This window comes from Girardinichthys multiradiatus, chromosome 7 (assembly GCF_021462225.1).
Source record: "Girardinichthys multiradiatus isolate DD_20200921_A chromosome 7, DD_fGirMul_XY1, whole genome shotgun sequence".
In the NCBI taxonomy this organism is placed as follows: Eukaryota; Metazoa; Chordata; class Actinopteri; order Cyprinodontiformes; family Goodeidae; genus Girardinichthys; species Girardinichthys multiradiatus.
In genome coordinates, this window is record NC_061800.1 from 25,331,409 (window position 1) to 25,356,382 (window position 24,974).

Consider the following 24,974-nt stretch of genomic DNA (forward strand, 5'->3'; position numbering starts at 1 on the left):
TAGGGAATGACATATACAAGTCCTGCACAGTGGTCAGAGGGATTTTAAGCCATTCTTCTTGCAGGATAGTGGCCAGGTCACTACGTGATACTGGTGGAGGAAAACATTTCCTGACTCGCTCCTCCAAAACACCCCAAAGTGGCTCAATAATATTTAGATCTGGTGACTGTGCAGGCCATGGGAGATGTTCAACTTCACTTTCATGTTCATCAAATCAATCTTTCACCAGTCTTGCTGTGTGTATTGGTGCATTGTCATCCTGATACATGGCGCCGTCTTCAGGATACAATGTTTGAACCATTGGATGCACATGGTCCTCAAGAATGGTTTGGTAGTCCTTGGCAGTGACGCGCCCATCTAGCACAAGTATTGGGCCAAGGGAATGCCATGATATGGCAGCCCAAACCATCACTGATCCACCCCCATGCTTCACTCTGGGCATGCAACAGTCTGGGTGGTACGCTTCTTTGGGTCTTCTCCACACCGTAACTCTCCTGGATGTGGGGAAAACAGTAAAGGTGGACTCATCAGAGAACAATACATGTTTCACATTGTCCACAGCCCAAGATTTGCGCTCCTTGCACCATTGAAACCGACGTTTGGCATTGGCATGAGTGACCAAAGGTTTGGCTATAGCAGCCCGGCCGTGTATATTGACCCTGTGGAGCTCCCGACGGACAGTTCTGGTGGAAACAGGAGAGTTGAGGTGCACATTTAATTCTGCCGTGATTTGGGCAGCCGTGGTTTTATGTTTTTTGGATACAATCCGGGTTAGCACCCGAACATCCCTTTCAGACAGCTTCCTCTTGCGTCCACAGTTAATCCTGTTGGATGTGGTTCGACTTTCTTGTTGTTATGCTGACATTACCCTGGATACCGTGGCTCTTGATACATCACAAAGACTTGCTGTCTTGGTCACAGATGCGCCAGCAAGACGTGCACCAACAATTTGTCCTCTTTTGAACTCTGGTATGTCACCCATAATGTTGTGTGCATTTCAATATTTTTAGCAAAACTGTGCTCTTACCCTGCTAATTGAACCTTTACACTCTGCTCTTACTGGTGCAATGTGCAATCAATAAAGACTGGCTACCAGGCTGGTCCAATTTAGCCATAAAACCTCCCACACTAAAATGACAGGTGTTTCAGTTTCATTGTCCAATCCCTGTATATATACAGAACTCAGTGATGAAATGTTGCTTGCAGTATCTACCCACAAGATGGCGCTCTGATTCACAACAAAGCAATATAAATCCATTGTTTGGCATTAAACAGCGTCTGTTATTTTATGTTCGGAACATTGCTGATAATCTCAACATCTCATTTCGTTGAACTGACAGTATAACTCATCTGTTTGTAATGGAAATCAGAGACAGAATGTTAATAATTCATCTAAAACCTGGTTTTTAGGTCTAAGAGGAAGCTGAAACACTTAAGTTGAGCATTAATCAAAGGTCCTTCTGCAAGGTGATAAAGGGAAGGTGACATTTATATTCTCTTGGAGAAAAAACGATAACTGAATACTGACAAAGTTCGATATAATACAAGAAGCAGTTTCACAGCTGCCCAGATGCTTTTTTTTCTCATTGATGGAAATTTGCTTCTGCTTTATAACTTTTCCATAAACGTCCTTATTAACAGCTTCACAAACTATCTATGTTCTCCAGTTTTAATCCCAATCAGTGAAGCTCTGAGTCACAATGATTGTGTGAGAGGACTGACCATTGGCTACCTGTTGATGTTTAGGTCCAAACTCCGCCCTTTAGAATATAACTGTCCACAACACATTAACTATCAAGCTTTCACCATCCATTGAACAAATTCAGGCAGAGCAAAAGTACCTTTTCCAAGTCATTTACCCAGCCAGAGAACGATTCATTATTTTTAGCCCCTGCCAGCTGAATTAACATTGCAGGCGGTGTGAAGACGTCATCCCTGCAAGATGGGCAGCATGTTTCAGGAGATCATAGCCTTTGTTTTAGCTACGTCGGGCTGGATACTGGAGTCTTCCACCGTGTCGATGGACGACTGGAAGGTCTCCTCAGACGATGGATCTGTAATTACCTCGTCTTCCTTCTTTGCCAATCTGTGGAAGCACTGTGTGACTGATTCAACAGGGATCTCCAACTGCAGAGACTTTCCATCAATGCTGGCACTGGATGGTCAGATCTTTTTTTTTAAAGATGATCTGTTATTCAATTTAACTGCTCTCATACCTCATGTTCAACAATTTTAATTTGATTTATAAGCAGCTCAAATGTTTATTCAACCTTTTGCCTAGTGCTTTACAAATGGTTAAACATCAGCTCATTTTCTTGTTCACAACTTTGTCAAAAAATTGAAGTTCAAGTTCATTGCCACCATAAAAGATATCATGACACCCAAAGAAAGTTTTCAATGAAACTCCCATTTACCCCCAAATGTGTCAATGTTTACCCTTTGTTCTTGGAGCTTGAAAGCCATAAGGGTGCCTCAGGCAGTTTTGGCCACGGATGACTACTTTAATGGGTTTACTTTAGAGGTAATCTTAGCCTCCAAAGCTGATCCTGGTGACAAATTTCATACCACCAAAGTCACCACAATGCCACAAAGTACCTGGAAACAGTAGTGGTCATCTGTAACAAATTGTTCTTCTTGCTTTATGTGTAAATACAGTTTAGAAAGTCAGTAACTTGCTGTGTTTTAACATGAAAAGGAAAAGCACCAAATGAAGACAGAAGGCTCGTTAGATTGTAAACAGGTCTGCTTTGCTTTTGTTTTGCAGGTTACATCCAGGCTTGCAGGGGATTGATGATCACAGCCATCTTCTTGGGCTTTTTCGGTTCTGTGTTTGCCCTGGTTGGGATGAAATGCACCAAAATTGGAGGAAGTGAGAAGAATAAAGCCAGGATCGCCTGCTTTGCTAGTATAGAATTTATTCTTAGTGGTAAGTGCAGATAATCATTCTCAGCAGCAGAATTTTCCTTGAAGCTGTTTAGTCACTCGTTTTTTCTTCTCCTCAGGAGTCTGCTCACTTTCTGCCTGTTCTCTCTATGCACATCGGATAACAACAGAGTTTTTTGACCCAATGTTTATGTCTCAGAAGTGAGTTTTATAATGAAGGTTTTATGTGTTCTTCAACAAAGACAACTGAGAGACATAATTTTAAATTATCTTTGTGCGTTTTCAGGTATGAGCTGGGAGCTGCTCTCTTCATCGGCTGGGCAGGTGGTATCCTCTGTATTCTGGGAGGCAGTGTCTTCTGCTTCTCAGTTGCAGATTCTTTTTCAAGAAGGTTAGTGTCTGCAACCCTTTTTCTGTTTGCATCTTGCATTAGAATATTTTTTAAAGCAACCTCTATGTGATTCATGTTTGTTAGCCCTAAAGGAGTTTGCCTTGTAAAGATGAAGCTGCGCTTTTTCTCTTTGCAGCCACAGTAAGGCAAATTATATCTACAGACAGACTGCCTCACATTCCCATATCACCGCCTACACGAGAGGGCAGGCGAAGCCTGTAAACGAAAGGCCGGCGGCAGATAACAGCAGCTCCTCCAGGATGCAACACTTTGATAAAAATGTATACGTGTAAGAGAGGTGAATCCAAATCCCTTTCACCTAAAGCATTTGGTGGAGTTTAAGTGTTTTACCCTCAGCATGTAAGATGCAGCAGCAGTGGTGGGCTCAGTCTAACAGCTGCAGAGGTTAATGATACAGATTTGTGCCTCACCAGGATTTTAGTTTTAAACTATTAGATTTTTTTAAGGCATGTTACTTTTAAGGTTTTCTGATATGGTTCGCTCAGTGATCTTTTTTATGCCTTTTATAGGTTCTGAATAAAAAAAAACAATAAAACTGGTCCAAAAAGGAGCCATTCTGATCAATTATTGTCAAAATTCTCTGTGTTGTATCTTTGTGTGATAGACCAAAAAGGCAGACAAGCATGGAGAAAAGCAGAGTGGGTTCGAAACTCCTTCTTTAATTTAAGAGAGTCCACTTACATGCAGGCAAGGTGCTGGATGACAAGATAATCCTGATTTCAAGGCAATTTCAAAACTAGAACTAAACAGGATCCGGAGCAAGAACGAAATCCAAAGAAACATCTCACGAGGACATGGAAGAGACATAACGACACCGCGTGGAACAAAGGACAAAGGCAAAATTAAATACAGACAAAGGTGGACATGAAACAATAGGGCAGGTAATCAGAGGAACAGGGAACAGGTGAGACAAGGAGGCAGGGAAGCAGAGAGAGCAGGTGAACCAGATAGGGACAAATGAGGACATGGAGGAGCTAGATGAAGAACAAAACTGTAAACACACCCAGGGACCAGAGCACGGGGGGAACATATCTATAATAAATAATAATAATAATAATAATACAAACACAGTCAACAGAAGAGAACCTAGGAAACAGAACCCAGAAACGAGGACTAACCAAACAATAACACGAAAAAAAAAACACCTGACTAAACGTAACTAATTACAGAATCAAAACCACATATAATAAACTGAACATAACCTAAAAAATAAGACACCAGAATGGGAACTTAAAGACTAATAATACTGGACAGCAACCACCTAACTAAAACGTAAACAAATACAGAACCAAGAGACACACCGTGACACATACTCTATAAAATAAAGGCCTTCATATTTTAAACAGGGACAATTGAAACATTGGTCTTAACACTACTGCTGGGACTCAGTGATGGAAATAGATCTACTTTATCCTTTCAAAATAAAATGTATTAATGTTTACAAAATAAAAGCCTCAACATTCCTTAGTTAAGGCCTACCATAGCAATAAAGGGGGGGCAGTGAATGGGCTTGCTTCACTGTCTTCAATGCCATTGCAAAGAGTCACCTATTATTATCCACATCTAAACTGGATTGTTTATATAGTATATTTATTGGGGCCTGCCATGGCAAGGAGGCATGGAATGCCATTGCAAAGTAAGGTGAAACAAGAACAGGTCTAGGTGAATATCTTTGCCTTCTACCCTCAAACCTGATGCGAGCTAAGCCTAACTCAACCAGTTTGGCTTTGGTCCGAGAAGCACGCACCAAGAGGCAGGCCCCGTTTAAATTTCTTCTGAAATTTCTAGTTATTTTTATTATTATAAAGGAATTATAAGTTGAAGAGGCCAACGTGCCATTGAATTTGTGAGACACATTTGCGTTTTACAAATAGGTTGCACATATATTGAATGAAAATGCTTTCTATTCACAGAAGCATATTCATTTACAGATGGAGCCCTTATAGCAGTATGAATCCAGTCCAAAGTTCTGTATACATTCAGAAATTGGCTCTTCGCTGCAAATGTGAGCCACAGTTTAGGGGAACTTTATATATCTTTGCAACATACGGATAAGGCCGTCCTATACAGGTCCTTCTCAAAAAATTAGCATATTGTGATAAAGTTCATTATTTTCCATAATGTCATGATGAAAATTTAACATTCATATATTTTAGATTCATTGCACACTAACTGAAATATTTCAGGTCTTTTATTGTCTTAATACAGATGATTTTGGCATACAGCTCATGAAAACCCAAAATTCCTATCTCACAAAATTAGCATATCATTAAAAGGGTCTCTAAACGAGCTATGAACCTAATCATCTGAATCAACGAGTTAACTCTAAACACCTGCAAAAGATTCCTGAGGCCTTTAAAACTCCCAGCCTGGTTCATCACTCAAAACCCCAATCATGGGTAAGACTGCCGACCTGACTGCTGTCCAGAAGGCCACTATTGACACCCTCAAGCAAGAGGGTAAGACACAGAAAGAAATTTCTGAACGAATAGGCTGTTCCCAGAGTGCTGTATCAAGGCACCTCAGTGGGAAGTCTGTGGGAAGGAAAAAGTGTGGCAGAAAACGCTGCACAACGAGAAGAGGTGACCAGACCCTGAGGAAGATTGTGGAGAAGGGCCGATTCCAGACCTTGGGGGACCTGCGGAACCAGTGGACTGAGTCTGGAGTAGAAACATCCAGAGCCACCGTGCACAGGCGTGTGCAGGAAATGGGCTACAGGTGCCACATTCCCCAGTCCTGGGCTACAGAGAAGCAGCACTGGACTGTTGCTCAGTGGTCCAAAGTACTTTTTTCGGATGAAAGCAAATTCTGCATGTCATTCGGAAATCAAGGTGCCAGAGTCTGGAGGAAGACTGGGGAGAAGGAAATGCCAAAATGCCAGAAGTCCAGTGTCCAGTACCCACAGTCAGTGATGGTCTGGGGTGCCGTGTCAGCTGCTGGTGTTGGTCCACTGTGTTTTATCAAGGGCAGGGTCAATGCAGCTAGCTATCAGGAGATTTTGGAGCACTTCTTGCTTCCATCTGCTGAAAGGCTTTAGGGAGATGAAGATTTCATTTTTCAGCACGACCTGGCACCTGCTCACAGTGCCAAAACCACTGGTAAATGGTTTACTGACCATGGTATCACTGTGCTCAATTGGCCTGCCAACTCTCCTGACCTGAACCCCATAGAGAATCTGTGGGATATTGTGAAGAGAACGTTGAGAGACTCAAGACCCAACACTCTGAATGAGCTAAAGGCCGCTATCGAAGCATCCTGGGCCTCCATAAGACCTCAGCAGTGCCACAGGCTGATTGCCTCCATGCCACGCCGCATTGAAGCAGTCATTTCTGCAAAAGGATTCCCGACCAAGTATTGAGTGCATAACTGTACATGATTATTTGAAGGTTGACGTTTTTTATATTAAAAACACTTTTCTTTTATTGGTCGGATGAAATATACTAATTTTGTGAGATAGGAATTTTGGGTTTTCATGAGCTGTATGCCAAAATCATCCATATTAAGACAATAAAAGACTTGAAATATTTTAGTCAGTGTGCAATGAATCTAAAATATATGAATGTTAAATTTTCATCATTACATTATAGAAAATAATTAACTTTATCACAATATGCTAATTTTTTGAGAAGGACCTGTATAGCTGGCATGACCGCACTGTGCGTTCCTTGAGATTTTTCTTTAATTTAAAAAGAAAAAAAATCTATTCAAATTATTTTACTTTTTATTGATTTCTTACCAAACTAAATAAAATTAGGAAATGTTCTTTTGTGTCAAAACCATCTGCTGTCATGATGCGGGTTTTAAGTAGGACCAATGTGCAAGTAAGGAGATGCCAGGAGCAAGACGACTGAAAGTAAGTTGAGATTTATTTGCTCTCACTCGGAACCTAAGCAGGGCAGCCAGGACCAAGGAAAATAGAACCAGGCCAGGATACAATGTAGCAGACAAGACCAGGCATGGCTATGACACTGTCTAGCAAGACATCTAACATGACGAACCAGAGGGAAACTAAGGCAACAAAGGAACTTAAATGCAAACAGGAAATGCAGGGAAAACACATGAACAAGACCAGGTAATCAAGGAATAAAAGAACAGGTGTGGAACAGACTGCATGGAGATAGGGGGAGTGAGACCAATTAACATAACACAGAACAGAAGGACCATACTAAGCAAATAAACAAAAACACAAGCACAAAACATAGACACGGGTTGGGCATGACACCTGCACGTACAACTGTGTGCTGTAAGGGTGAGCGCATGTGCGCCCTAAACTAAAATTTAATTGGTTAGTTTACTTTTTTACATCCGGCTGGTGGCGCCTTTTCTTCCCAAATGTAGGCTACATACAATAGTAAAAGTGCTCCTGACTATGCCAGTGTCCATTGCCTCAGCAATGGCTGTGTGTGTGTGTGTGTGTGTCTCGCGCTGCTGTGGCATGTTTGTGACCTTCAGGTGCATGGCGCGATGTTGCTATTCTTGTGTCCTACGCGCTTCGCGAAGGAGGCCTGTATTTGTGTGGGTCATGTGTAATGTTTGGTTTTGTGCGCCATGGGCAAGATGTGCGTCGGTGGTGTAGTACCGCGGTGAAGTTAGTTTGAAGTTGGATATTGGATATACAAGCTCCGCGGATTCAGCGGCGTCAGCCTCCTATTTGGGCCGGCACGGGCAGGTTGATTTCGGGCAACCGTCCTCTGCCGTCTCGCTGCTCCTACACACTGTGGTTCCCTTAGGGACCGTCAATAAATGTCGGAACCAAACACCCGGGGGAAAAACAAAATTATAACTTTCGTGCCTTGAGAACAAGTGACACAAAGTCAATCATAAATCATCCAAATAGACTGGAAGCAGGAGGCACACTCATTCTTTTCTGATTTAAATGCATTTCCTATTTTTTAATAATTTTTGTATTTTATAATTCACTATTTTTCTTCAGTAGCTTGCAGGTCATGTGACCAGTTGCCACAAAATCATTCATAAATCATCCAAATAGACTGGAAGGAGGCACACTCTTTTTTTATTCCATTTTAAGCCTTTTTATATTTTTCAAGAATTTGTTTTGTCCAGAAATTGTGATTTTTCTTCAATAGCTTCCAGGTCATGTGACGTACTGACACAAAATCTGTCTGAAATTGTTCTAATAGACTGGATAGATGAGGCACTTTCATTTTTATTCCATTTTAAATCTTTTTACATTTTTTAGGAATTGTTTTGGTCCAAAATTAGCATTTTTCATCAATAGCTTCCAGGTCATGTGACCGATGGACACAAACTGTCTGAAATTGTTCTACTAGTCTGGATAGATGAGGCACACTCAGTTTTATTCCATTTTAAATCTTTTTACATCTTTTAGGAATTGTTTTGGTCAAAATTTGTGATTTGTTTTTCAATAGCTTCTAGGTCATGTGACGTACTGACACAAAATTTATCTGAAATTGTTCTACTACACTGGATACATGAGGCTCACTAATTTTTTTTCCATTTTATGTCGTTTAGGCACACTATTTTTTTATCTGGTTTTAATGCATTTTCTATTTTTTATACATTTCTTTCATCACAAATCATGATTTTTTCAATAGCTTTTAGGTCACATGACCCAGTGATACAAAACTAATGTGAAATCATTCTACTAGACAGAATAGATGAGACACACTTCTTTTTTAATTCAATTCAGTTCAATTCAATTCAGTTTTATTTATATAGCGCCAATTCACAACACATGTTGTCTCAAGGCACTTCACAACAGTCAGGTACATACATTCCAATTAGTCCTAACAATTGAACAGTGCAGTCGGAGTTAGCTTTTTATTCAATTTGGATAAAAAGTTTTTCTATCTAAGGAAACCCAGCAGATTGCATCCAGTCAGTGACTTGCAGCATTCACTCCTCCTGGATGAGCATGTAGAGACAGTGGACAGTCACTGGTGTTGACTTTGCAGCAATCCCTCATACTGAGCATGCATGTAGCGACAGCGGAGAGGAAAAACTCCCTTTTAACAGGAAGAAACCTCCAGCAGAACCAGGCTCAGTGTGAGCTGCCATCTGCCACGACCGACTGGGGGTTTGAGAGAACAGAGCAGAGACACAAAGAGAACAAAGAAGCACTGATCCAGGAGTACTTTCTATGGGAAAGAAAAGTAAATGTTAATGGATGTAGCTCCTTTAGTTGTTTCACCTAGAAAGAAAGAACAGATAAACTCTGAGCCAGTTTTCAAGGTTAGAGTCTGAAAGAGAGCACATAGAGTTTGTTACAGTTAAGCTCAGTCAATCGCCATGTCTAGGAGAGAGAAAGGGTTAAACACTAAAAGACAGGGCTATGTGGATCATCGATAGAGGGTGAGCATTAAGTTTTTGCCAGCAGAAGCTCAGACGATTCCCCTCTCCAGAAAGGTGTCACAGGTAGACACAGAGCCAGGCCAGGTGTAGCTTCTAGGAAGAGAAAAGAAAGAACAAAGTTAAAAGCTGAAATAACAGCAAAATAATGCAAACTTGGAGAGTAGTGTGAGAATGTAGCGAAGAGGCTGAAAGTGGTCGTTATGTCCTCCAGCAGCCTAAACCTATAGCAGCATAACTACACAGATAGTTTCAGTTCAGATTATTTTGTTAAACGGCGCTTATTTACAACAATGTCGTCTCAAGGCACCTCACAAAGGGTCCCACTGATGGTCATTGTTATACTAAAAACCACAAGGATTGGGATACCTCTCTCTGTCAGACTGATCCACAACCATTGGAAAAGAGAAGGGGTCATACAAGTAGCAGAAATGGAAGGTGTGTTCGCACCTCAACTATAACTGAGCTGGTTTAGGCTAAACCTGATTCCCCCTTACTCCAACCAACAGGGAGGGAGGAAGGCTCCCTCCCTGATAACCTAAGCTACTCTAACTATAAGCTTTATCAAAAAGGAAAGTTTTCAGCCTAGCCTTAAAAGTAGACAGGGTGTCTGCCTCACGGACTAAAGCTGGGAGCTGGTTCCACAGGAGAGGAGCCTGATAACTAAAGGATCTGCCTCCCAGACTACTTCTAGAGACTCTAGGAACCACCAGTAAACCTGCAGTCTGAGAACGAAGTACTCTGTTAGGAACATATGGAACAATCAGATCTCTGATCTATCATGGAGCTAGATCATTAAGGGCTTTATATGTGAGGAGGAGAATTTTAAATTATATTCTAAATTTAACAGGGAGCCAATGAAGGGAAGCTAAAATAGGAGAAATATGATCTCTTTTTTTAATTTTCATCAGAACTCTTGCTGCAGCATTTTGAATCAGTTGAAGGCTTTTAACTGCATTTTGTAGACATCCTGATAGTAACAAATTACAATAGTCCAGCCTTGAAGTAACAAATGCATGGACTAGTTTTTCAGCGTCACTCCTGGATAGGATATTTCTAATTTTGGCAATGTTCCAGAGGTGAAAGAAGGAAATCCTAGAAACCTGTTTAATATGGGATTTAAATGACATGTCCTGGTCAAAAATAGCACCAAGGTTTTTCACTTTATTATCGGAGGTCAATTTAATGCAATCCAGGTTAAGTGATTGACTAAGCAGTTTCTTTTTTAAAGACTCCGGTCCAAAGACGACAACTTCCGTCTTGTCTGAATTTAGAAGCAAAATATTTAAAGTCATCCAAGTTTTTATATCTTCAAGACATGCTTGTAGTCTATCTAACTGGTTGGGCTCATCAGGATTTATGGATAAGTAAAACTGAGTATCATCAGCGTAACAGTGAAAATGTATCCTATGCTGCCTGATAATTTTACCTATTGGAAGCATATATATAGTAAAGAGAATTGGCCCAAGTACTGAACCCTGTGGTACTCCACAATTAACCCTGGAGTTTAAAGATGATTTATCATTTACATGAACAAACTGGAATCTGTCAGACAAATAAGATTTAAACCAGCCTAGCGCTGTTCCCCTGATCCCTACAGCATATTCCAGCCTTTCTAAGAGAATATTGTGATTGACTGTATCAAATGCAGCACTGAGATCTAACAGAACCAGAACAGACACAAGTCCATTATCTGAGGCCATAAGAATATCATTAGTGACTTTCAGCAGAGCTGTTTCAGTGCTATGATGAGCTCTGAAGACTGAATGAAACTCTTCAAACAGGTCATTGCTGTGTAAATGCTCACACATTTGATTAGCAACTATTTTCTCAAGAATTTTAGATAAGAATGGAAGATTGGATATAGGTCTGTAATTTTTCAAGTCATGTCGATCAAGTGAAGGTTTCTTAAGTAAAGGTTTAATTACAGCTACCTTAAAAGCCTGTGGTACATATCCCTTTACTAAGGATAGGTTAATCATATCTAAAATGGGGCTGGTAATCAGAGGGAACACTTCCTTAAATAATTTGGTTGGGATTGGGTCTAACATTCAACAAGTTGAAGTTTTAAGAATTTGTGTAATCACAATTGATCATTTTGATTAAACATAGGATTATAATACATACTGTAATCAGTTACAAGGTAATTCTCAAAGCTTACAAGCTACAGTCAAATGTAAAACATTCATTTTAGCAGATCACACCTGCTTTTTTGAAACTGTCCAGCTTTACTGTATAAGTCTTCAATGCATGAACCAGTTTCTTGGTATATCTGATTGAGTTAACCTTACTTTGGAAAAAGAGGGGCCCAGACGTTGTCCCTTCACAAATCAAGGGTCAAAGCAGGGAGGTATGTGCAGGAGAGGTATGTGTGTGATTGTATTTTTTAAGTTCATGTTTCATTTATTTGTCAACATTTACTTCAATATGACGCCAAAAGTTTAACAGACCAGTTTGGCCTATTCTTCTTTGCACAACATCTCAAGCTCCATCAGGTTGGATGAGAGAGGTGTGTGCACAGCTATTTTCAGATCTCTCCAGATGTTCCATCAGATTCAAGTCTGGACTCTGGCTGGGCCACTCCAGGACATTCACAGGGTGGTTCTGAAGCCACTCCTTTGAGATCTTGGCTATGGGCTTCGGGTCGTTGTCCTGCTGAAAAATGAACCGTCGCTCCAATCTGAGATCATAAATGCACTGGCGAAGGTTTTCATCCAGGATGTCTCTGTACATTGCTGCATTCATCTTCCCCTCTATCCTGACTAGTCTGCCAGTTTCTGCTTTGAAAAACATCCCCATAGAATGGTGCTGCCACCACCATGCTTTACTGTAGGGATGGTATTGGCCTGGTGATAAGCAGTGCCTGGTCTCCTCCAAACATGACAAATCTTTGTGTAATCAGACCAGAGAATTTTGTTTCTCATGATCTGAGAGTCCTTCAGGTGCCTTTTGGCAAACTCCAGACAGGCTGCCATGTGCCTTTTATTAAGGAGTAGCTTTCATCTGGCTACTCTACCATACAGGCCTGATTGGTGAGTTGATGCAGAGATGGTTGTCCTTCTGGAAGGTTCTCTTCTCTCCACAGAGGAATGCTGGACCTTTGACAGCGTGACCATGGGGTTCTTGGTCACCTCCCTGACTAAGGCTCTTCTCCTCCAATGGCTCAGTTTAGATAACCGTCCAGTTCTAGGAAGAGTCCTGATGATTTCAAACTTCTCCCATTTACTAATGATGGAGGCTGCTGATTGTGGTGACACATCCTTAAAATGTGGAAACCTCTAAGTGGTTTGAAAACATATTTTAACAATGTTTCACCACACGTTTTAGTCTAGTTGTCATTCTTAAAACACTTCTAGAAGTATTCATACCCCATAGGTTGTTCCACAAGTGATGCTGTACTACCACATATTCCAACATATTTTCTCTTTATTAAGCAACACAACGTGCACTGAAAAAAACTATTCATAGATATTACATGTTTATCTGCTTTAATGCTGTGAAACCACAAATTACAATGCATTTTAGTGGGGTTTTATGTGATGACCAAAACAAAGTTCAATGATAAAAACACTTTGTTTGCTGCTGTTAAACTAAGCAAAACCTGAAAAGTGTGGCCTGCATGCGTGTTTAGCTCCCACCCAACACTCATAGAACCATTGGGTTCTTTACAGCTCCAAATGTTTTGTCAATATGTTTCTTTCAGTTTGAGGATGTAATAATGTCTCAAACAAATCTTATGGATTGTCCACAAAAAAGACATGTCCTTTCTAAAACATGAATATGGTTTGATATAAACCCTGGATCACCAGTGACCTGAAGGACCTGCTTAACAAGAAAAAAAGAGCCTTCATAGAGGGAGACAGAGAATTATTGAGGAGTATACAGAAGCAACTTAAAATCAGGATAAGGAGGTGTACAAGAAGAAGAACAATATCAGAGATGTGTGGTCAAGGATGAAAAAGATCAGAGGCTTCAAGCAGAACTAAGATCTGTGGAGATATATTATGTGTGTGCATTTTTATTATTATGTTCATAACCAGTGTGGGAAATAAAATGTATAACCTGTGTTAGTGGCCTGCAGAATTGTATTGCACAAATTTGGCCTTGAGTGTGGTGAAGCAGAAAAATAGTGAAGAACTGTAGGGGTGGGAGAAGGATGTGAAGATTAACGGGCCAAACACTCCCTTCTTATATCAGTAGATACGAGTGCAGGTGCTGGGAGACAGGAACATGTCCTAATATGGTAGGCAGGAAAAGTTTGTATGTGACTATATGTGAGAAAAAAACTGTAAACAGGGCGCTGCCCATTTTCATGTGTGTTTTAATAAAAGCAATGAGGCCAGTGAGAAGCTCCGAAGTCGTCTCGGTGTGTGGTCAGATCACAGAGAGCTTCCCTGGTCCAGGTACTTTTGAATTCAATACAACAATGTCTGAGTGTTATTTCAATGGGTGTGAATTCTTTCAGCTTACGGTGAATAAACGAGCACGCCAAAGACATCTCGGAGGGGGTGCTTCAACAGATCGGACAGATGGATGTCTGGACAGAGCTAATAAACTGAACACATTCTTCAATAGGTTCAGTTCAGAAACAAGCTCAGCATCCTCCTCTCCTGCTCACAGCCAAACACACAACCCACCCTCCTTTGACCCACAGCTTTCTGTCACACCTTAAATGTTTTATCTTCCACCTCAGCCATGGACCCTTCTGCTTCTGCCTTCAACCATATCAGAAGATGCTGATGCTCCCTTTGCCTCCCGCTTCCACCTGTGTGTCTCAAGAAGTCAAGTGAAGATGCAACTGGAGAGACTGAACCGGAATAAGGCTGCAGGTCCAGATCAAGTCAGCCCTAGAGTCGTGAAGGGCTGTGCAGAGCAGCTGTGTGGGATTCTGCAGCACCTCTTCAACCTTAGCCTGGACCAGAAGAAGGTTCAGGTGTTGTGGAAGACCTCCTGTCTTGTTCCGGTACCAAAGAAAACTCACCCATCAGTCCTTGATGACTATAGACCTCTTGCCCTGACATCTCACATCATGAAGGTCCTAGAGAGACTCCTGTTGGCCCACCTGAGTAAGCAAACAATAAACTATCAGGACCCCCTTCAGTTTGCTTATCGCTGTGGAGTTGGAGTTGAAGATGCCATCATACACCTGCTTCAACAAACCCACTGTCATCTGGACAAAGCCAGCAGCACTGTGAGGATCATGTTCTTTGATTTCTCCAGTGCATTTAATATAATCCAACCTGATTTGCTTTGTCAGAAACTCCAGAAGACTCAGGTGGAGGCCTCAACAATCTCCTGGATTAAAAACTACCTGACAAACAGACCACAGTTTGTGAGACTGAAGGGTTGTGAGTCCAACCAGGTAGTCAGCAGCACAGGAGCACCACAGAGGACTGTACTCTCACCATTCCTTTTCACTCTGTACACCTCAGACTTCCAGTACAAGTCAGACTCCTGTCATCTGCAGAAATACTCGGATGATTCTGCAGATGTGGGGTGGATCAGAGATGGACAAGAAGCTGAGTACAGGAAGGTGTTGGACCGCTTTGTGGTATGGTGTGGAATGAAATCACCTCATCTTGAACGTGAATAAAACAAAGGGGATCATTGTAGATTTTAAGAGAAACAGTAATAGGTCAGACACTATTTCCATTATGGGAGAAGAAGTGGAGTTGGTGGAGGAGTATAAATACCTCGGTTTTCACCTGGACAACAGACTGGAGTGGACATACAACTGTGAAGCCGTCTACAAGAAGGGACAGAGCAGACTGTACTTCTTGAGGAGGCCTACGACCTTCGGTGTTTGCAGCAAGATGCTGTAGATCTTATATAAGTCTGTTGTGGAGAGCGTGATCTCTTCTGCCATCATCTGCTGGGATAGCAGCATCAGAGCCAGGGACTTAAAGAAGCTCAACAAGCTGATAAAGAAAGCTGGCTCTTCTCTGGAACCTCTGGAGATTATTGTGCAAAGAAGGACTCTTCATAAAATGAAGAACATTATGGAGAACGCTGAGCATCCTTTTCATGAGACTGTCCTACAACAACAGAGTGTCTTCAGTCAGAGGCTTCTTCAGATCTGCTGTAAGACAGACCGCTACAGGAAATCCTTCCTGCCCACAGGCATCAGCATCTACGATAAAAACAGATCCAGTGTGATGACTGATAGATGACAATGCAAAGAAAGGATGGAAATGTCCATCATGCAAGTAAGGTGCATAGTGTGAAGTTTGTCCAATAATGCTAAAAAGAAATTATGTAAATTATATGTTGGAAATAAACCTGTAGATCTGTTAGATTGCTTTAAGACTCATCTGTCATGTTTAGTAGAATGATTTAACATCAGTTTTGTGAAAGGCATGTTACCTCAAAGCTATTGACAAAAAATAGAAAATGCAGTTAAATCAGATAATTATTCAGTCTAATAGAATTATTTAACAGTAGTTCTGTACCACTGGGCCACGTGACCTAAAAACAATTGAAAAAAAGACAGGATTTTGATGAAAGAAATGTATAAACAATAGAAAATGCATTAAAATGAGATAAAAAAAAGAGTGTGCCTCATCTATCCAGTGTAGTAGAACAGTTTCAGACAGAATTTGTGTCAGTGGGTCACATGACCTGGAAGCTATTGAAGAAAAATGCTGATTTTGGACTAAAAAAACTCCTAAAAATGATAAAAAGGCTTAAATGGAATAGAAAAGGGTGTGCCTCATCTATCCAGTCTAGTAGAACCATTTCAGACAGATTTTTTTGTCAGTGGGTCACATGACCTGCAAGCTATTGAAGAAAAATTGTGAATTTTAATATAAAAAATGCATAAGAAAATAGGAAATGCATTTAAATCAGACAACAATGAGTGTGCCTCCTTCTTCCAGACTATTTGGATGATTTATGATTGATTTTGTGTCAATTGGTCACATGACCTGCAAGCTATTGAAGATAAATAGTGAATTTTAATATTAAAAAATTTATAAAAAAAATAGGAAGTGCATTTAAATCAGAAAACAATGAGTGTGCCTCCTTCTTCCAGTCTATTTGGATGATTGATGATTGGTTTTGTGTCAGTGGGTCACATGACCTGGAAGCTATTGAAGAAAAATCACAATTTTTGACCAAAAAAAAACCTAAATAATTTAAAAAGACTTAAGTGTGCCTCATTTGTGTAATCTTGTAGCATGGTTTACCATTGGTTTTGTTTCAGTTGGTCACAAGACAAGGAATTTATTTATTTTTATTTCCCAAGAGTGTTTGGTTCGGAAACTTATTGACGGTCCCTACGTGAATCAACGCGCGTCGGAAAAGGGAGGGACTTTGGCAAGCCAACTGTGCCACAAAACGCCACTTTTACCACGCGTCTGGTTAAAAGGTCACGCAAAAAACGCCGGTTTAAAAGTCAGAACGCCGTAAAATATGGCGAAAATCCCATCAAAACGCCGTTTAATGCGGCGTTTTAAGAGCACCCGCAGAACGCCGTAAAAAACGGCGTTTTTCTGGTCACTGAACGCCGCTTTTTATGCGCGACGACGTTCAATGTCCCGAGAAAACGCCGTTTTTTACGGCGTAAAAAGTGCCACAGAACGCCGGAAAAAACGGCGTTTTCTCAAACTAAGCAAGGCCCTGCCCACACTCTTCTTATACATTAAATTTAAACTCCAGCCACCCAATAAGAGAAGTAGAACTGCAGACCCAACTAATTCATAACAGATAAACTGTGCTGAAATGAGATCTGATGTTTCTTTCTGATAAATGTCATATATTCTCCAGCACTCAGTGTCAGTGTTTGCTTCTGTAATTATCTCAATATTAATTTTAATGTCTTTAAAGTCAAAAGAAGAGAAAAAATACACAATAACTGTCTGAGACAAGTGAAGATCGACATGCAATTTTGATATCCGAATTGTAGCTGTAATACTATTCTCCTCCACCAGATGGCATTCGCACGGGAGCTAGGTCTGCAGAAACGCTATTTGTGGACATTTGGTGGTTGTAATGTTATTAAATACAGAAAAATGTATCTTGTATTCCGTGTTTGCTGTTATTTTTTGAACAATTACTAGAAAGATTCTTAATCTATGACTTGGCATTAATAAGAATCCTAAAATAGAAATTCTCTATCTCATTATTTTGTTTTTTTTACAACTCAGAAAAGGTCCTAATAAAATGATCAATACAACTATCTGATGTTCAATAACACAACTATTTTTTTGTATTTTTACTAATATAATGACCAATTCCCATATCTCATTACTGGAATTATCATGTTACATATTTTCAATGAAAGCAAGGCAGCCCAAAAAGGCATGCACCTGCAGTTCCTTCTGCGTGTCACAGTCCTAAATAATTATCCAGGTGCTCTTTATCTTTACTCATACATGTCTCTCAAAGTGCAAATACAATACTACAGTACAGACATCTTTTCATCTACACATTTATTCCCTCACTTGTACATTAAGTAGGCCTATTCTGTTTTTGGTTGGTTATAATCTGGTTAAATACAGGAAAACAAATGTGTGTTGTGTTATTATTTTTATATAAAGGTTTTTGTTTTGCCTTTTTTTTATTTCCCACCGTTTATTTCTATGATTTATTCATGTATTGTGTATTTTATTCTCTTCTTTTGACTTTAAAGACATTAAAATTAATATTGAGATAATTACAGAAGCAAACACTGACACTGAGTGCTGGAGAATATATGACATTTATCAGAAAGAAACATCAGATCTCATTTCAGCACAGTTTATCTGTTATGAATTAGTTGAGTCTGCAGTTCTACTTCTCTTATTGGGTGGCTGGAGTTTAAATTTAATGTATAAGAAGAGTGTGGGCAGGGCCTTGCTTAGTTTGAGAAAACGCCGTTTTTTCCGGCGTTCTGTGACACTTTTTACGCGGTAAAAAACGGCGTTTTCTCGGGACATTGAACGCCGTCGCGCATAAAAAGCGGCGTTCAGTGACCAGAAAAACGCCGTTTTTTACGGCGTTCTGCGGGTGCTCTTAAAACGCACGTTTTGATGGGATTTTCGCCATATTTTACGGCGTTCTGACTTTTAAACCGGCGTTTTTTGCGTGACCTTTTAACCAGACGCGTGGTAAAAGTGGCGTTTTGTGGCACGGTTGGCTTGCCATAAGAGACAGAGAGCAACTAGCCGAAATCTGAGTGCCTGAATCGCATCAACCGTGAGCTAGATGCCGCTAACTCCGCGGAGCTTGAATATCCAATAAACAACTTCAAACTAACTTCACCGCGGTAGTTGAAGTTGTGTTTTTGTGGGTCAGGTGCAGCGATGGTTGTGTGCGTACCCTCCGATAAAATCCCGCAGGCGCCCCTGACGGTGAAATACCAACCTGTCAGTCAGCTCCCTCTGAAAAGCTCCGCTTGAAAGGACTGTAGCGTAACTAGAACTTTATGGCACCGGCGACGCACGGTTCCTCTAGATTTCCCTCTGTAACACTGGGGCCAGCTCTGAGGTCCAAAATATCATCAGTAATCATCATGTGCCAGCAGGTCAGTATGACCACCGAAAAAAACGCTCCCTCTACGAAGTCGGATCTGACTTCGTCCATCGGGGATCTCCATTTGTGCCAAACTCCCATCGTTTCACGATTCCGCGCAACTTTACGCAGTTATTTATGGACATGTGTTATTGTTGTTGTTTCTTGTTTACCTTGTCCACTTTAGGAATCATCAAAACTGACTTGTTAGGAATTAATCTGCTGATCCGACACCGAGTTTTTTTCCAGTGAGAATGAAAGTGCCCCTTAGATAAGTGGTTCCCAAAATGGCGGAGACACCAAGTGGGGGTTCGCAAGATGATTTCCAAAATCAATGTGATGTGACCCCTGAAGTGTATGGAGGGCCAAAAGGGACACAATTAATTAAATAAATATATTATCACCTAAATAAATATTCCATGAAATAAATAAATGTACTATTAATGTCATATTGCAGAACCACTCAGACAGGGAGACCAAAACAGTTTTTAACTTGGTTTATTTGTCCTTAAAACTCAGGTTCGGGATGTAGGACTTACGGCTGGGACTGGCACGTTCTGCAGAGGAGAGGCTCAGTTAGACGCAAGCTTATTGAGATTGGATAAAGGTGCAGAGAGGAGATGATGGTGCTTACTTTTCAGGCTGCGGTAATGTTCTGGGGAGGCGTTACGATACCGGCGTTTCTCCAGGTGGTGATCGGTTCTTTAGGATCCGTGAAGACTGCTGGTTCGTGGGAGAGCGGGCAGGCAGGGGTTCAAAGCTGCTTGGTTCTGGTGGTAGTGACTTGAGGAGGGTTTCCAAAAGCGAGGTTATCTTCAGAGAACTGCAGATTAATCCAGAAAGCGGATTGCCTCGAGAACCTGGGAGAGACAGCAACAGAAACAGGCTTAGGGCTGGTTAACTTGGAGTCTTTAGCACGGCTAGTCATCAACATTACTGGGAACTCAGAGCGCTCGAGGTTACCAACTACATGGACCATCAGGTGAGGAATGCTTGTCCATCCGCTCCTTTTAAACACTGCCACCGAGGATTGCTGACAATCTGCCCACAGCAGAGCTCCTAGTGAAATGGCAATTAAATTATGAAACTCTGTATGTATTTATTAAATAAATACATATAGAGTGTGAGAATAACATGTATTTTTTTGGGGTTGCCAGGTCACCAATAGGGGGTCGCCAGTCTCTGGAACTGTTATTTTGGGGGTCACAGGCTGAAATGTTTGGCAACCCCTGCCTTAGATGATTCACATGCATTTTATGCTCCTCAGCACACAGACCGATGTACTTTTACATCTACAGGTGACAAACACAGAGGCAGCTTTACAGTTTACATCCGACTGAGGTTGTTTCCATCAGGCTAAATGAGATTGAGTTTCATTGCTCAGGTTTAAACCATTAAACCACAAACTCATGAAAAGACATCAGGTTTGATGTTCCATGAATTAAATAAAACTGAATAGTCATATTTCAGTGTATTTGGGTGAACTCTAGTTCTCTGTAGATTATTATAGTCGATTGAAAAAGTTTGTGTGGATTTCCGTGCACTTTCATGCAACTTTAATTTTGCACATGCCGAGTTGTGTGTATAACATTGCGCCGCAAGGTTTTTGTGCGTACACATGCTTCATACATACGTGACACCCCTAGTCATTGATGTTTGCCATGTTGGTGAAAAACATGAATAAATTCCACCACGTGCATTAGCACAGGAAGAAGGCGTGCTGCTGGGTTTGCAACCTTCCCCCTTGTTGGTGGCAGAATATAGCTACAAAATTTCACTGATAAATTATAAAGGCAAGCAAAAATGAAAAATAACAGCCAAACTGAATGAAAATTGGTTTGTTTTACATAGCATGGCCTGCAATAGCACAACTACACAATTAGCTGTTACAGGAAGTGAGAAAAATTATCAATGTTAAACGTCTGTGACCAGTTTCTTCAAAATTAAGACTCAGAGGAATGTTTATGATATTTAATAATTTTTTTTCCAAGTTAGAACCAATTAAGTATACAATTTAGGACATGCAACCTTATGTTAATAACAGCTTTCATGAATAAAGTTTGCAACATGAAGGCCTATAAAACTGTCATTCACTGTCTCTTTAACACTGAGATTGATGTAGGAAAATTTATTTCCCAGAATACCAGCTTTGGATGTACCCACAGCTGTTCTTAAAAATTGTCTTTCCATGTGCACATCATCAGACGCTCCTCTCTTACACAGGGTCGCCTGAGGTGGTGTGAAACAATCAAAACTAAAAGCATTTTCCAGAAGGTTTACTATAAACATTTCATCCAATGTCAAACAGCCCTCACCCACACGAAAAGCACAAATACACTGTCATCCTCTCCACCTTCTATCGTGACACGTGAGACCCTTCAGACTCAAATGTCAGTGTGTGAGCTCCATTTTTTTATCTACACACTCCATTAGCAGATTTCTTCAGTTCAGCAATGAAAAAACGTTTTATCCAAATATTTGGCTTCTTAATCTGCTCCTTGGGATGGGTATTTGTCCTGTGCACCATGGCGATGGACTACTGGAGAGTCAGCCAGGTAGGAGGACAAGGTGGTTCCTTTATAATTAAGGTATCCTGGTACTGGTCCAATCTGTGGAAGGACTGTTCAACTGATTCCAAATCAATCACCTCCTGCAAAGACTATGCAGTCCTCTGGAATGTCAGCTGTAAGTTGTAACACTAAAGTTTGTGCACTGTAAAATATTCTGTTGTTTAACAGTGTGAGAAGTGTGAGAAAATACTGTATACATTGAACTGTGATTCATCAGCAGCAAATAGTCTATGACAGTGTAATCAGTCAGCTAAACGCTCAAATGGCTTTAACAAATAACATGAATAAATAATAACACGGTTTTATTCCGTTTCTAAATGCTCTAAATTCAAAGTTTTGCAATGTTTTTTGTGTATATTCTTATTCTTACTATTTTTAAATGACACAGACCTGCAATGTTCAACAGAAATCACTGCCAAACTAACTAACTAAATAAAAATGGGTAATCCATCAAGCTATCCATCGTGTATACCCAATTATCCAAGCAGGGTCGTGATCGGAGGTGGGGTACACCCTGAACAGGTCGCCAGTCCATTACAAGGCACCATAGAGACACACAGGACAAACGACTATGCACACACACGCATACTCACGTCTAAGGGAAATGAGGAGTGACCAATTAACCTAACAGTGGTGTTTAAGGACTGTGAGAACTCAGGTATTCTTGGAAAAAACATGCAAGCCCCATGCAGATAGACTCCAGGCCAGGATTTCAACCCAAGACCTTCTTGTTGCAAGGCAACAGTGCTACCAACAACATTTTTTATTTCATATTTTTGTGTTGCGGACAGATTATGTCCAGGCAGTGAGGGGGTTGCTCATGTGCGGCCTGACGATTGGATTCTTTGCAGTCGTGTGCTGCTTCATTGGGATGGAGTGCACATATATCGGCGGAGCAGAACCGACCAAAGACAAACTGGTCTTTTCGGGAGTTGTTTTTCATTTTGTTGGTGGTGAGTACAAGAGCTGCGGGTGGTTTTTTTTTTTTTCTGTGAAAAAATAGCAAAGATGTTTTGCCTTCATTTAATTTCTTGGTTTCGACAAAACGTTTGCACACAGGTGTGTCAACTCTTGCTGCCTACTGCTTATACATCAACAGAGTCGCCAGAGCAACTTTTGCTAGCAACTTGCCAGCGGGACAATTACGGTATAGCTTTTTATTTTAGGAAAATACTCATCAAAAAAGTTTGTATTATTCAAAATGTAAATTTTTATTTTTTTATACTTTTATTTTAGATATGAGTTAGGACCTCCCATATTTATGGGTTTGGTGGGATGCTTTTTAATCTTCTTTGGGGCTGTGTTGTATGCAGTGACGGTCATCAGTGTAATCTGCCCTGACAGGTACCTAAATCACTCATCATTTGTTTATTCCTATAAAGTAAGTTGACCATTAATTTTATGTTTTGCCTTCCAGAAAAGTGATACAGGTATACGGTGGACCAACATACATGCCCTCTGCCTATAGAGGAACAAGTATGAACACAGGATACTACGAGCGCTCCCAGCTGTATGGATCCTATGTCTCAGGACGAGCAAGCAGCAAGATCTCAAGGCTTTCTCAGGCTACACCAAGACTGTCAGAAAGAGATGCATTTGTGTAGTGCTGAAGATCATTCATGACTTGGGATGTTCTACAATGGGGTTCTAAAAAAATGTATGTCTATATTGCATTTTTTAGTGATGACATTTTTTTCTGTGTTAAAATGCACAGTAATGCAGGTTCTCACAGCTGCTTTTTGTTTTATCAATTTGTCTATAGTCTGTCACATAATTTGGTGTATTAGTGCCAAGGAAGGCCTCCTAGAAAGATTGAATGCTTGCATTTAACCACTTTTAAATAACAAAAATAAACCAAATCAGGGTCAGTTTGAGGAATGATAGTGTTTATTAGCATAAACGTTAAATAATTTTTAAATGTGAAAAATGTCAAATACTGTTTTACTTGCAAGTCTGAAGTCATGGCTTTTTAATTGAAAAAAGTAGGTATGCTCTATGTAGTCTCTGCCTCAAGGTTCAAGTATCTCGGTGTATTGCTCATGAAATGATGGTAGGATGGAGATGGTAGGATGGAGATAAACTGACCAATCAGGGCCTATTCTGCAACAATGCTGGTGATTTTCCAATCGATCATGGTGAAATAGCTAAGCCAAAAGGTGAAACTCTGTATTTTCTGACCCTCAACTTTGGCCATGAGATGGATGGATGGATGGATGAATGGATGAATGGATGGATGGATGGATGGATGGATGAATGGATGGATGGATGGATGGATGGATGGATGGATGGATGGATGGATGGATATGATGTAACTCACTGCTCAGGGACACTTCTGAAAAACAATCAGCAAACACAGTATGCAGCTGCCTCCACACATAGCAATACATGTTTTTTATGCAAATACATGCAAAAGTAAAACAAATAGAAGATATAAATCATTTGAGCTTAAGAGGAGATGGAACATCAAGCTTGTTTTAAAGCTAGAAACTGATTTAACTGCTGTGCATCAGTATAAACCTAAACAGTAGAGTTTTCACTACATGTTTATATTTTCATCCAGGTAATAGCAGACCACAACTCATCACATTCAAAAACAACCTGGCTATTTATTAAACTTTTCCTGTAGAACAAATACTCAAGATATCAAATCATCAACCAATGAAACCTTTTTGAGCTTTCAGAAATAAAAACAAGGAGCCTTTTAATGTTGAGCATCCAAAACCTTTTCTCAAACAGAAAAGGAGGGCATTTTGCTCCAAGAAAGATATCTGTCTTGTCAGTTTTGAGACATACGAGTGAGCATTAAGAAAATCTGGTGCTCTTTTTAATTGAATATGTTTTTAATCATGATATTCAACTTTCAATTACAGTTTGGACAGCTTTCATGGACAGAAATTAACTGTCCCACATATGATAAAAGTCAACAATGTTGTTTTTTGCTCGAGTTTTTTATTTGCTAGGTTACACTGTCTGTAACATGTATACTGTGCTTGTATGATTACCACTGTCCCTAGAAAACCTGTTATTGTTATGAGTTTTTTGAGTTTATGAGTTATTTCCCATATAATAAAAAGGGTTTGTTGACATTCAGTGAGCGTCAATTTGATTTGTTATTTCTTCAATGTATTTAGCAGAGCTGCATGCACATCACTATAAATCATCACTTGCTTGAGCATAACGACTCATTCCTCAGGGTGTAATCTTTGACACATTTGACTTTTATAAACTTTCTGAGGAAAAAGCTGGCAAAACTGAATCATGCTGGAGGGCTCCCGAGTATAAACATCACA

The 24,974-nt window shown here is 40.4% G+C and overlaps 2 protein-coding genes across 2 annotated transcripts; both read left to right on the top strand.

Moving 5' to 3' along the window:
- The first annotated feature begins 1,833 nt into the window (after positions 1–1,833).
- On the top strand, positions 1,834–3,845 carry LOC124871192 (claudin-10-like). The gene is made up of 5 exons (XM_047370290.1): positions 1,834–2,162; positions 2,765–2,926; positions 3,003–3,084; positions 3,170–3,274; positions 3,411–3,845. The coding sequence occupies exons 1-5, from the start codon at positions 1,943–1,945 to the stop codon at positions 3,565–3,567; spliced, it is 726 nt and encodes a 241-aa protein (XP_047226246.1). The 5' UTR covers positions 1,834–1,942; the 3' UTR covers positions 3,568–3,845.
- Positions 3,846–21,498: 17,653 nt separating this feature from the next.
- On the top strand, positions 21,499–23,915 carry LOC124871189 (claudin-10). The gene is made up of 5 exons (XM_047370286.1): positions 21,499–21,799; positions 22,476–22,637; positions 22,744–22,831; positions 22,921–23,028; positions 23,102–23,915. The coding sequence occupies exons 1-5, from the start codon at positions 21,568–21,570 to the stop codon at positions 23,286–23,288; spliced, it is 777 nt and encodes a 258-aa protein (XP_047226242.1). The 5' UTR covers positions 21,499–21,567; the 3' UTR covers positions 23,289–23,915.
- Positions 23,916–24,974: the final 1,059 nt, after the last annotated feature.

Bases quoted from the DNA above. Each gene is read 5' to 3' on its own strand.
- LOC124871189 (XM_047370286.1), top strand. From the start codon at position 21,568: ATGAAAAAACGTTTTATCCAAATATTTGGCTTCTTAATCTGCTCCTTG. The intron at 22,638-22,743 runs GTGAGTACAAGA...GTTTGCACACAG, and splicing joins TGTTTTTCATTTTGTTGGTG to GTGTGTCAACTCTTGCTGCC. The intron at 22,832-22,920 runs GTATAGCTTTTT...CTTTTATTTTAG, and splicing joins TTGCCAGCGGGACAATTACG to ATATGAGTTAGGACCTCCCA.
- LOC124871192 (XM_047370290.1), top strand. From the start codon at position 1,943: ATGGGCAGCATGTTTCAGGAGATCATAGCCTTTGTTTTAGCTACGTCG. The intron at 2,927-3,002 runs GTAAGTGCAGAT...TCTTCTCCTCAG, and splicing joins TATAGAATTTATTCTTAGTG to GAGTCTGCTCACTTTCTGCC. The intron at 3,275-3,410 runs GTTAGTGTCTGC...TTCTCTTTGCAG, and splicing joins GCAGATTCTTTTTCAAGAAG to CCACAGTAAGGCAAATTATA.